General features: G+C 39.5%; 1 protein-coding gene across 3 annotated transcripts in view; it reads left to right on the forward strand.

Moving 5' to 3' along the window:
* Positions 1-9,392: 9,392 nt before the first annotated feature.
* Positions 9,393-14,449, forward strand: part of map3k4 (mitogen-activated protein kinase kinase kinase 4) — a 48,601-nt gene continuing 43,544 nt past the window's right edge. Inside the window, exon 1 of one of the 3 annotated variants that reach the window (XM_057847456.1) lies at positions 9,393-9,673. In XM_057847456.1, coding sequence (XP_057703439.1) covers positions 9,483-9,673 — 191 coding nt within the window. In that variant the 5' untranslated portion in view covers positions 9,393-9,482. Of the gene's footprint in view, positions 9,674-9,723; positions 9,924-14,449 lie in introns of those variants that run through there. The other 2 variants (XM_057847457.1, XM_057847459.1) reach the window with 2 other exon arrangements.

Consider the following 14,449-nt stretch of genomic DNA (forward strand, 5'->3'; position numbering starts at 1 on the left):
AGTCGAGGCTGACCTGGATGCGTTGGTCAAAAGTGGTGTTTAGGAAGCAGTCACCACCAGCGAATGGGCGACACCAATTGTGCCGGTTCCGAAAAAGAATGGCGGAATTCGCACATGTGGCGATTTTAAAGTGACTGTGAATCCGGTGCTTTGTGTGGAGCAGTACCGACTTCCATTGATCGATGATTTGTTTGCAGGTCTGAGCGGTGGTCAAAAATTCAGCAAAATTGACCTCGACCAAGCTTATCTGCAGATGCATGTGGACGAAGAAGAGTGGTTGACAATCAACACGGACAAGAGACTTTTCAGATATTGCAGATTACCTTTTGGCATCACATCTGCTCCTGCTCTGTTTCAACGGGCTGTGGATCAAATTTTAAGTGGATTGCAAGGAGTACAATGTTACTTGGATGACATTCTCTGCACCGATGCCAACGACGAGGAGCATCTTCGCAACCTGGATGCTGCCTTAAAAAGGCTAAGGCAGTATGGTCTTCGAGTGCACAAGGAAAAATGTGAATTTTTGAGACCATTGGTGGAGTATCTCGGGCATGTGATAGACCACGAAGGACTACACAAGGCTCCATCAAAGACAAAGGCAATTGTGGATGCACCCGCCCCAGAAAATGTGAGTCAGTTTAGATCTTTTTTAGGTCTATTGAACTATTACGGACAGTTTATTCCCAATTTGGCATCACTTCTTAAACCATTGCATGAGCTGTTGTGCAAAGATGTAAAATGGAAATGGATGAATGAGAGTAACAAAGCTTTTCGAAATGCGAAATACGCCCTGATTTCATCAGAGGTTCTCACTCATTTCAAACCTTCATATCCAATACAGCTGGCATGTGATGCTTCACCCTATGGGGTGGGTGCTGTCATCTCCCATGTGTTCCCGAACGGAGATGAAAGACCAATTGCTTTCACATCGAAAACACTTCAAAGCAGAGTCAAACTAACAAAGCAGAGTCAAACTATGCTCAATTGGAATGAGAAGCATTGAGCATTATTTTTGGTGTGAGGAAGTTCCACCAATATTTGTATGGAAGGAAGTTTACTCTGTTAACGGATCACAGACCACTGACAACGATTTTGGGACCTCATGCAGAAATCCCTTCACTGGCTGCTGCACGTCTTCAGAGGTGGGCTTTGTTGTTATCAGCTCACTCATACGACATCAAGTATCGTAAATCTGATTTGCATTGCAATGCTGATGGACTTCCGAGGTTGCCGATTCCTGTCACAAAACATGAACCTACCTCAGTGGACATATTCTATTTCCGAAATGTTGAACATGCACCAATTTCAGCGTCGCAAGTGAAACGTGCAACTCGGAATGACCCCGACCTGTCAGTCGTCATGGACATGGTAATTAAAGGACAAACCAAGTGTGAGAACACCGCTCTCAAACCTTTTTTGGATAGGAGGTGGGAACTATCTGTTCAATCGGGTTGTTTGCTGTGGGGGAGGAGAGTGATTGTGCCACAGTCATTGCATGCTAAAATGCTTGCGCAACTGCATGCAGGTCACAGTGGTATTGTTAAAATGAAAGAAATGGCGAGAAGTTATTTTTGGTGGCCAGGATTAGATAAACAGATCGAAGAGACGGTAAAAAGTTGTTCATCTTGCCAGAAGAGTCGCAACAATTCACCTGCAGCCCCACTTCATCCTTGGGATTTTCCTCAGGACCCTTGGCACCGCATTCATATTGACTTTGCGAGGCCTTTTGAAAATTGAATGTTTCTGGTTGCTATCGATGCCCATAGTAAGTGGCCAGAGGTAGCTATAATGAAATCAACCACATCGGAAAAGGCAATTGAGAAGTTAGGGGAGATGTTTAGTCGTTTCGGAGCCCCTGCACAACTCATCTCAGACAATGGGCCCCAATTTGTGTCAAAAGAAATGGTTGAATTCCTGCAAGCCAATGGGGTTCAACACATTAAGTCGGCTCCCTATCACCCGGCAACCAACGACTTGGCAGAGAGGTTTGTGCAGACCCTCAAACATGCTCTCAAAGCATCACAAGGGCAAAGTACACTCCATCAGAGACTACAAGAATTTCTCCTCAAATACCGAACACCTGTGCATGCAACTACCAAAGTATCGCCAGCGAGCCTCATGTTTTCTCGAGAGATACGAACTGGCATGGATCTTCTGAAACCACCAACCCTGAGCGAGATTGTTCAAATGGATCAACGGAAGCAAGTCAAGTACAGAGACCTGCATTCCAAGAACCGAGTTTTTGCACCTGGTGACTCTGTTATGGGCCAGAGTTACCAGAGTAAGGAAAAGTGGGCCCCTGCCACCATCATTGCTCAAACTGGGCCTGTTTCCTACACAGTTCAGACAGCTGATGGTGTTTGGCGTCGCCATGTGGATCAATTGTTGGGAACACCAGACACTATTCCAGAACTGTCTATTGATTGTGATGTTGCTAGCAGTGTAATTACACCAGAAATGTCTAGCTTACCGGATGCGCCAAAAATACCAGAAATGTCTAGCTTACCGGATGTGTCAAACCCAAACAATCCTGCTGTAATTGTGTCTAATTCAACCAATGCACAAACGGACCCTGAAGCGGTATCGGAACCTGTTTCCACAAGTGGAAAATCAGAAGTGACTGTTGAACGTCGTTATCCTGCACGGCGACCGCCTGATAGATTGATTTATAAGTAATAAGTAATGAGGGAAAAACAGGAGGTATTTTTGTGTTTATTTCTGGGACATGTCATGTAAGGGGGGAGGAGATGTGACATATTTATGTCACACTGCTGTTGCCATAGTGTGCACTTCCTGTGGGTGTGGTATTACAGTATAAAAAGGAATCTCTGTTATGTCTCTGTGACATATATGCTGAGAAGCACACTGAATAAAGAAGTGTTGTTCCATTCAAGTCTCGGCCTTACATGTACTTAGATCTAGGAAGTACATAACAGAGATCCTTTACTTAAATAATATAGATCTTTTAAGCAAGAAATGTACAAATAAACATACAAGGGAATCATTCTATAGTAAGAGGAAAATTGTACCTCGTGGGAAATTCTTTTGGAATGCAGTTTGATAATATAAAATGGAGAGAGGCGTGGCTTCTTCCTTTTAAACTGTTTGTTTCCAACAAAGTAAGGGAATTGCACTTGAAAATTTTACATAATATATACCCGACTAACGTGTACTTGTCTCGTTTTCAGGATATTGACAACAAATGTACATTTTGTAAGACTGAACCTGAAAGCGTGACTCATTTATTTTATGGTTGCCCCATTAATGCAAAGTTTTGGACGGCTCTTCAAAAATAAATTTTATGACAGACTAAACAAAACATTTACTTTAAAGGAAATCAGTCATTACTGCATTTGAATCCAAGGATAAAAAAATATTTACTATATTAAATCTTTATATATTGCTAGGGAAATTTCATATTCATAAATCTAAATTTCAAAAAGTAAATCCGAACTTGAACATTTTTTTGGGTGAATTTCACTCATATTTCACATCACCTAACATGACACAAAATAATAAATGCAAGTTTACTCCAGAAGCTCATGCAAAATTGTTTAGCTTATAATATATTTAGTTTTCTCTTGAATTTTTTTTTTTTTTTTTGTATGTCTTACAATGTAAACATGTTGAAAAGGTTATATTCTAAGTGAACTAGTTGCTTTGTATTATTGTCTTTTATTTGTATGTTTTGTATTGTTCAAAAAAATAAAAAATAAAAATAAAACAGAGGTGAAAGTGGCAAACCTACTAAAGCCACGGAAATGCAAATCAAACTGCATTTGGCAGTTATGCCTATAACACACAATAAAACACAACAGGTTTTACACTTACACTTACTGTAACAAGGCATACATGAGAAACTGATTATCATTCAAAATTGTATTTTTTCAATGATCTGCAAAAGACACCATATGGTAACCCCAACCTCCTTCTCCTAATTTTTATTTTCCCTCATTTCCTCACATCTAAATGCAAAACCTCAATTTTAACTACTTAAAAACATCGGATGTACAGTACATTAAAATTGAAGATAATGTAAACATTCATTCATGTATTATTAAAAAAAAAAAAAGGTAACATATGTTAACAAAAATTACATTATGCACAGTGAAATGGAATATATTTTGAAGATAATGCAAATATTGACTTTTTTTTTTTTTAATATTAGAAGGAAATAAATTAGTAGCCTAATTTAGGTAAATGAACAAAAATAAGTCTGAAGTGCAAATTAAATAACATAGGTAAATGAACAAAAATAAGTCCGAAGTGCAAATTAACTATAATGTGAAATGTATCACATTTAAGACAAGCATTTCTGGACCTCATTGCAGTAAGATCGGCGGTATGATCTTTTTAATTTCAAAATAAGAACTATGACGGAACAATTCACTATTCAACTACTTAAAATAGGAATTATTTTCTCCACAAGAGGGCACTCATGCTCTTTGGACAAATGATGATTTATTTTCTTTTTTTTTCCTCTCGCCAGAATTCTATATATTTTTTTATTTCTATAGATTAATGTGGTTATATAATGGGTTATTGTACAGTATGATAATAACAGTTCATATGGATGAAAAAAAATACCATTGTTAAAAAAAAAAAAACATACATCATAAGCAGTTACTCACAATGTTACTCATTACTTGAGTATTCTTTTCACCAAACTTTTACTTGTACTTTAGTACGTTTCTCAGATGACTACCTATACTTTTACTTGAGTAATATTATTTTTAAAATAACACTACTTTTACTTGAGTAAAAGTTTTGCCTACTCTGCTTTTGACGTTTATATTTTTTAGTTTTCTCATTAGCCTACAGATACATTGAAATTAGCAAAGATCCACTTGTAAATGACAAATATATACAAGTGAATTTGAGTTGACAACCCCCTGCACGTGTATGGCAAACGTAACATCATTCATGATAGTTGTAACCTTCATATTTTGAAACACAAGTCATCGATAGGAAGTACTACTGTACTGTAATTAGAGATATCTTAAATGCCCAAATACCATGCCTTCTTGTTTCAAGGGCCTACACTGCACTGATCACCAAAAATATTGGCAACAAATATGAATCATTGGTGCATCACATCATATGTGACACACTCATCTTACACTTTCATCAGGAATGTGGAGTACTTATTTGGTGATAGGTTGGGATATGCTGGCGTCATTCACCGTGAAGTGGTAGGGTTTTCTAACACTGGAATATACTAACATAACATGGCAGATGATGTTGGGTGGATTTTTTTCCTTTCTCCCTTTTATTTATATGTATATAAAAGCATGTGAGTAAGTAGGCTTGTCCATCTGCTCCTTGTTGTGGGAATGCAGAAAAGTGGATGTTGTTTGACCAGCAGCCAGTATGCCACGTGACATGTTCCAAATGAATGAGAGTTGTGGGTGTATGCAATGTGTGAGAAAGTCAAACACTTCTCCTATTTACATAGTGAGTAACAATGTAACAAACAATGTTAATCACTTAAAGTTTCATAGTTTGTTTTTGTATTGTGGTTTCAGATAATGAAGTATTTGTTTGTACTGAAAGTAAAATCAATATTACTTTACATTCATGGCCAGTATTTGATGCAAAAAATACTATAAACTTGGAAGGTTTGTTATTAAATGTTCTAACAGATTGACTCAAAACGCATACCTTTACATGTAATAATAAACACGCAACATAATGCATACCTTTTTACTTCGAAATCCCACATCCACACAGACCAAGAAACAACTACTAGCTCAGTGTTCTAATGTCCCCAAGAAGAACTTGCTATCACAGTTAGAGATTGATGAGACACAATGTGCCTCATCCAAGGTACAAAGATACTACGGCAAGGGGGAACCAGGACGCCAGGTCAAGTGGGGGGTTTCATCATCACCCCCCAACATGCCCCAAGAGCAGCGGAAGAGAATGAGAGCGCAGCGGACCTGAGAGAGAAGATCATGAAGTCCTGGGGGAACTCAACTACCTCCTGCCTGCCAAGGCTAACGAACAAAGTAACATCAGAAACTCTACTGGAGGATGTAAATACAACCTGTGCGCTGCCTGGATCGACTACAAGAAAGCCTATGACTCAATGCCACACACATGGATACTGGAATGCTTGAAGCTGTATAACGTCAACAGGACACTAAGGACCTTCCTCCAGAACTCAATGGAGCTGTGGAAGACAACTCTAGAAGCCAACTCAAAGCCAGTTGCACATGTGAGCATCTAATGCGGTATCTACCAAGGAGATGCTCTGTCACCCCTGTTGTTCTGCCCAGGCCTAAACCCCCTCAGCCAGATCATCACCAAGAGTGGTTTCGGGTACCGGTTCCGAAGTGGAACAACCATCAGTTACCTCCTCTACATCGATGATATCAAGCTGTATGCCAAGAACGAACTTGACATTGACTCCCTGATTCACCTTACGAGAATATACAGAAATGACATCGGGATGTCATTCGGACTAGATAAGTGTGGGCGAATGGTAGCCAGAAGAGGGAAGGTGATCTCAACTTGAGGGGCTGAACTACCTGAACGCAACATAACTGATGTGCAGGACAGCTACAAATACCTGGGGATCCCACATGCAAATGGGAACCATGAGGAAGCAACTAGGAGGTCTGCCACAACCAAATACTTCCAGAGGGTGAGGCAGGTCCTCAAGAGTCAGCTGAATGGCAAGAATAAGATCCAGGCCATTAACAGCTATGCCCTACCAGTAGATACCCTGCCAGCATCGTATCCTGGCCACTGGAAGAGATGCAGGCTACCGACATAAAGACAAGGAAGCTCCTTACAATGCACGGAGGGTTTCACCCCAAGTACAGCATCCTGAGGCTCTACGCTCTACACAAAGCGGAAAGAGGGAGGCCGAGGACTAGTGAGCATCAGAGCCACTATCCAGGAGGAAACTACATCCCTCCAAGAGTACATCATGAAAATGGCCCCCAGTGATGACCTGCTCGGTGAATAACTCAGGCAACAGAAGCTCAGTAAGGAAGAGGACCCTGAGGAGATATCATGGAAGGCCAAGCCTCTGTATGGTATGTACCACCAACAAATTGAGGGGTAGCTGACATGGGGAAAACATACCAGTGGCTGGAAAAGGCCGGACTGAAGGACAGCACAGAGGCCCTGATCATGGCAGCACAATATATATATATATATATATATATATATATATATATATATATATATATATATATATATGTATATATAGTGGGGAGAACAAGTATTTGATACACTGACAATGGGTTTTCCCATTGGCAGTGACTAAACCATTGGCAGTGTATCAAATACTTGTTCTCCCCACTCTATCTATCTATCTATCTATCTATCTATCTATCTATCTATCTATCTATCTATCTATCTATCTATCTATCTATCTATCTATCTATCTATCTATCTATCTATCTATCTATCTATCTATCTATCTATCTATCTATCTATCTATCTATCTATCTATCTATCTATCTATCTATCTATCTATCTATCTATCTATCTATCTATCTATACATACATACATAGTGGGGAGAACAAGTATTTGATACACTCACTCACAATGGGAAAACCCATTGGCAGTGTATCAAATACTTGTTCTCCCCACTGTACATATATATATATATATATATATATATATATATATATATATATATATATATATATATATATATATATATATATATATATATATATGTATATATATATGTATATATATATGTGTGTGTGTGTGTGTGGCAGAAAACACAGACAAGACTGAAAAAGCAGTTTCTGCTCTTGCACTCCTCTTATAAAGAAACTGCTGTATTTTAAGACAAAACAACTGTTTTGTTTGATAGAACAATATGTCTACATGCTGCAACAGCAGATTCATGGCGCATGAAGCCCCCAAACTATTTTGAATTTGCCTGTTTTACCCTAGAAACCCCCGTTTACAAACGTCACGCAACCGGTTTTGTTTCAACCCAGCCATGAAAACAAGGTAATTATATTCATTATTCAAAATGTCTATCATTTTTATCTTAGAATCATTAATTGATGTCTAATCCTTTGTTTAAAAAAAAAAACGACTTTATAAAATTATTCACTTGCATATTTTAAACTTTTAAACAAATTATGTCACAATGAAAAAAATGACGTCTGCAAAAATGTCACGGATCTCTACCTCATAACTATCGCTAAATTGTATTTTTTTTTTTTGTTACGGTCCCATTTTCTCTGATATGTTAGATGATAAATAATCTATCCAAAAAAAGAAAAATTGAAAAAAAAAAAAAAAAAGTTTAAAAGGGAAAATATATGAAAAACAACATCTCGACCACTCCTTGATGTCTGCGATTTCTGCATCGGGACCCTTGTTATATGACCATGTTTCACCCATAAAATCCCCCAAAAATCCAGATGTGGCCATACACAGCTGTGTCTTGACACTCAGTGATACATGTGACATGGAGTTTTTGGATCGAAACAAGGTAAGTATGCGATAATATCTCGTTAAAGTCATGGCGTCTGTAATTCTGCTCTCATGTGCTCTCACCACCAGATCGGGTTTTGCTGTTTAAAAAACATTAAAAAAAAAAAAACAACAACAAAAAAAAACCCTCCTGTTCAAAATGTTTCTTTTTTTAAAATTGAGATTTTAAGCTTTCCAATGATGTATCACTCATGCCTATGGGAGAATTTTGAAATTTGGCCAAATTGGGGATCTCAGAGCGGAACTTTAAGTCACCTCAGTCTTTTCCGCCATATACATATACACAGGGTGTCCACATAGTCTGGGTGCATAGGATGTACCAGGACTTTGTGGACACCCTGTATGTATTACACACGCCCAGGACAGAAATGCCGGGGCCATTTTTTTGGTTCCAGTCCACCCCTGTTCACAGCCAGTCCTCCCAATTTAAATGAATTGGACATCTGTCGTTGTCAATGGCACGCAATGAGTTAAAACCGCGAGGCACCTATAATCTCCGCTGGTTCAATGTGCTGTGTTGTACAAAAAAAAAAAAAAAAAAAAAAAAAAAAAAATATATATATATATATATATATATATATATATATATATATATATATATATATATATATATATATATATATGTATATATATACTATATGTATATAGATAGATAGATAGATAGATAGATAGATAGATAGATAGATAGATAGATAGATAGATAGATAGATAGATAGATAGATAGATAGATAGATAGATAGATAGATAGATAGATATTTTTTCCCAATTGATATGCAAGCAGATCAATACTAAGTAAAAGGAAGGTTTTGTATTTGTCCTTTAAACTTGCTATTACTATAATGTCGGTATTGTTTATAGGAAGAGAGAAGGCCTGGGAAAGAGAGAAAGCGTGTAAACGAGGGCGAGAGAGGCACATTATGAGCCATCCAACTCGCCGTAGCAAAGCAAAGCCTTGTGAACTGCGAGGCACTCCTCTCGTCAATGAACGTTGGAAAGATGGCGACGGCGTATGCACAAGCGAAAGTCCACCCTGCCGGCGGACCGAAAGTGCTTCCGAGAGACTCTTAACCGGCTTTTGTGCAAAAATCAAACGGTGCAAAGTCCGCTCGCTGTTGCCTGGACTGGTTTAGTCCATGCACGGCGAAGAATAGGACGCCGCTTTCTCGCCATGGAGCCCCCGGATCGCTCCAAGCCCAGCAGGTATGCGAGATTTGTTGAACAGACCACCACTCCACCAGCCTTTGGCGCTTGCCAAATAGAGAGCCGAGCGTGACTCTGCACTCGCACTGCGCACAAACTCACTTCCTGTCAAATTGTGAGACGCGTGCAGTTCACTCACTGCTTTTGCAACTGGATAGTTGCAAACTTTTTTTGTGCAATATTGTCTCAGCGGGAGATATTACCACGCCACTGCTCTAAAAACAAGCGACAATGCACTACCACTGAGAAGGTAATTGTGCGAACGACTGCAGCATGGAAGCGAGTGAGCTAGCCTGCCATCACTGTTAGCTTTGTCATTTTATTGTTCCCAAGTTTACTTATAGGTGCTGACGATGTCCTTTTTATTTAAGTTATCACGTGGACGCGTTATTAGGGATGTGTGACTACAATAGGGCACACTGAAAAAAAGGGACACAAACTTCCTTTGCTTTCGCTAGCATGCGCTCCACTGTTTTGTGTTGTTAATCCTTTAGCAGGATTTAGCGCTTGTGTTGTTTTCCTCTATTGCAATATTACATCGTGTGCATGTTCACTTGATAGTTTAACAACACATGCATTATATTTTCTAATAGCGCCGCGTCTCTAACTCAGCTGACACTCGAAAAGGTGCAGCAACAAATGTCCCAGTGGTCGTGAAGGTTACCAAGCGACTTATTTGGTGCACGCAAATGCACATCAGCAGATTGCAAGATGTTTTTGTTCAGTGGAATCGACATGGCGTAGTTTGTCCCTGACTTCAGGCGACAGGGCGTCAGGAATCTGCTGTTATGTCTCCTCCTCGTTTGTTTTCACGTTGCACAAAATAAATCGTGCTTTATGTGCAAATTGAGTTGGCCTTATTGTCTTTAATGCCTATTGTGCTGCAGCCGGTCCGAAGTGAACTCGATATTGTGCAACAGTGGCCTTATTAATGTTGCATAAAGACAATGCACAGCTTGAGGTGACCATGCATGTTCTTATTGGAAGTTGACGTGAAGACATTTGCCCTCACATGTAACGCATGCTATGATGAGCACAAATCCACACTATGCCCACACACACTTGACAGCCTTTCCTTTTCTTTGGTGAACTCTCACAACTGCTTCTTTGGTTTACTGAAATGCAAAGTGGAACCACCTTATTTAAACACAATCTGTTCTGGGACGTTTTGATTTGTTCATGTTTAAAAATATGAAATAATGTAAAGGGATTGAGTGAGTTCCTTTGCCTTTATTAACCAATAGACTAACAGAAGACTTCCAAGCAGTGCTTCATATGTAAATCATAAGGTGCCGGAACGCAAAGTACATATGAAAGCGCAGGGATGGCGAGACGGGCACAGGTCCTGGAACATACGCAAAAAATGGTGCTGAAAACAACACGCAAATGCCCACTTGCCATGCTGTGGGACTTACAAGCCTGAATTTCAGATAGTATCCATGGTATACATGTTATGACAACAGTTTACAATTATTTAGGCTATACTCTGCACAGCACATAACCACAGGTGGAACTTACGGTTCACAGTCAGTAATTAGTTTCTCAACAGGTCTAACTTGTAAAACATTAAAAAAAAAAAAAAAAAAAATTAGATGCCAATAAATAACACAAACCCATTCTTTTGCGAGTTTCAAATTGTGCAGCCCAAACCCAAATTTCCCATAAGGGTACTGGCCTGTTGCTCCGGCTGTTTGTGGTCCACCTGACTGCTGGCGCTGTAGCTGGCCCCCACACCAGGTGGCGCTGAACCTGACCAGCTGCTGCCACAGTGGCAGCCTCCTGCCCATGCTTGACTGGCTGTCCATGAAGCTAGCCTCCTGCTGCCCTCGGTCCTGCCCGTTAGCATGATCGCTGGAGCTGTCCTCACTGCCGGTTGCTTTTCTGACTCGTTTTGAACCATCTTCCTCCTTTCTGAAAAAAGACAGTAAATGCAACTGTCTTTTTGGCATGTTGAAATACCGTTTGATCCTAGCTGTTTGCTCCCTAGATGCCGCAAATTTCCAAAGTTTTTTTCTTTTGTCAGGGGCGTGATTTGTTGGTCCAGCTTTTCAGTGCATCAACAAATCTCCAACTCTTTCAAATGACGTTAAATTTTTATAAACAACATGCAATTCTTGGCATTGGTTCTGTAAATGAATTCATGCATATTATTATTATTTTCATACATTTAAAAAAAAAACGTTTTTATATTATTATTATTTTCTATACACAAGAGTTGCCAGATCTGCCCAAATAAGTCCCGGAACACAGGGAGGCCAAAATCAAGAGGTGCCGGATCTTGTTCCAACAGGATCCGGCGCAAATTAACCCCTGCTTCTAAGTGATACTTTTTTAACATACTGACACTCAGATAATTTGTGAACTAGCCCTTCAAAGTGTAAATGGACATGGAACAAGATGGTTTTTGCAATGTGATGCTCTGACCTGATTGGGCTGTATGTCATTTGTATTATCGGTTTTGCTAATATTATTTGGGATGTAGGAAATCATGTGTCATCTTTTACTGGAACACTTCACTATTTCACAGTAACTTGCATTTCCTGTTCGATGGTTATCATCGCACGTATCCTCAAAGAAAAAGAAACCACACTTGTGGCATTAATCCTTTAGAGATGATCTCAAGTGTTTGAAGTCCTGCATAATGACTTGTTTTACTGAAACTTTCTGGGCTATTTACCCACATTGTTGCAGAATGTGTTCCTTGTGTATGCATTTAATCAGCCTAGAGTTACAGTTTCTGTGAACACAACTTTGTGTGTGTAGTTAAGTTGTGCCTGCATTGCTGTGCAATTAAATGGAAATGTAGGCAGACATTACAGACCTTCCTCTTTATAACAGAAGGAGCTGTGTATGCTGCTCATATTTGCACTTATTATTGTTGACGAGAATGAATAGTATCACTGCGGCGACAGAGGTCCTTTTGTGCATAATGTCTTGTTTTCTGAGTAGACATGGTCACTCGCGAACATTCCTGAGATTTCAGGTTGTGGTGCAGCGCTGCAGACGCTCACGGCTACAGCTCATTAAAAGGCTGTGTTTGCCGGGAGCACAGGCGGCGTGAGGAGTGCAGATGGAGCCTCCTCGTCTTATTTCCGAACTGCATCCGCTCTCTGCCTACACCTGCTCTGGAGAATTGTGTTTTCCTTGTTATCTGACACTTCAAATGAAACAATTGCTCTCTGCAAGGACCAAATGAGGAGTGGAAGAGCTTTTTCCCTTTGGGCATTGTTTCTGTTCCTCTCAGGGGCATGCTAAATTTTGGGGAAAATGCGATGCAGCGATCTAACAAATCTTTATTACATAGAGTTTTTTATAACGGTACTGCTGAGATTGTTTTTAGAATTGCATAAAATGCTCCGGCAAGCCATATATGGCACAAAAGATGTATGCACAAGTATTTGTTTGGTCTATTTTGATTGATCAGCACATATATGCATTGGCCTGCTGAAGGTTTCTGACTGGACTGTGAGATATTTTTTCAAGTTAGAGCAGAGGACTGCACACTTTGCATTTATGGTGCAAGACTAAGAAGTCATCCTGCTTTCTCTCTGGTGCCATGTAAACAGTGTTTACATTTAGATACATGTTTTTTTGCTACAGTAAGACCTCTTTCATTGACTCTTTTATGCATTGTGCATTTGCATAGTGGAGAGCCTGGGAGGTCCACTCCTTGCTGCGTGCAACAGAGAAGGGTGGGGTCGAGTTCTTTGTGTTTGTTGTTTTTACCAACTCTGTGAGCTTACAGTACCAAAGTCTGGTGGTTAGATCTGTGCAGGCAGTTTCAATCAGTGATGGCAAGAAGTCTAAGAGTCCTGCTGCAATATGCACTCATTGCAATTTCCTAGTGATTTGTGCATTGGTAGATGGATTGCACAAAACGACGCAATAAAGTAGACTAGGGGTGCAGCTATCGATTATTTAGGTCAGGGGTTCCCAACCTATTCCACTAAGGCACACTGTGGGTGCAGGATTTCATTCTTACCAAACAAGATGACAACACTTTTTCCCCAATCTGGTGTTTTACAAGTGCAATCAGTTGATTGCAGTCAGGTGTGGCTTGTTTTAGCAGAAGCCTCATTGGTTCAACTGTCTCTGCTGGATCGGCTGGAACAAAAACCAGGACCCACAGTGTGCCTTGAGGACTGGGTTGAAAACCCCTGATTTAGGTAATCGATTAATCTATCAATTAGTTGGTTCGAATAATTGAGTAATCAGGTTACGAACATCTAATGCATTGCAGAATAAATTTAAGCATATGTAAAACAAATAAGCAAGTGTTTATGCTAATAATAATATATACAAAATATATGCAATTAATTAACATATGCAAAATAACCCAGCTAAATATACTTTTAAACTGAATGAATGCATGAACAAACATTAGCTCAAACATACCATATGTTGGTAATAACATGGAGCAACGGAATTCAGCCATGTTAGATGAGTTATGGCATATTCACTGTTACCACTATAGAGCAGTGTATCCACCAAAATATATAAAAGTAAATGAAATATTTTCAAAACAAACCATTACAATGTCAGTCTAACTAAACGAATCCTCGAAGCAGCAAAATTTGATTTGAAGCTTATTCTAATCGAATTACTCGAGTTAATTGATTAACCGGTGCAGCATTAATGTAGACCAGTCAAAGTGAGCGAAAAATATCACTACTGTTAAATTTGTATCGCTGAACCATACTCATTGACAAGACTGTCAGAATTCAACTGGTGTGTTGCCCCCCCCACCCGCCAAATTCAGAGTTATTGGGGTGAGAT

Source organism: Corythoichthys intestinalis, chromosome 10 (genome assembly GCF_030265065.1).
Source record: "Corythoichthys intestinalis isolate RoL2023-P3 chromosome 10, ASM3026506v1, whole genome shotgun sequence".
Lineage (NCBI taxonomy): Eukaryota > Metazoa > Chordata > Actinopteri > Syngnathiformes > Syngnathidae > Corythoichthys > Corythoichthys intestinalis.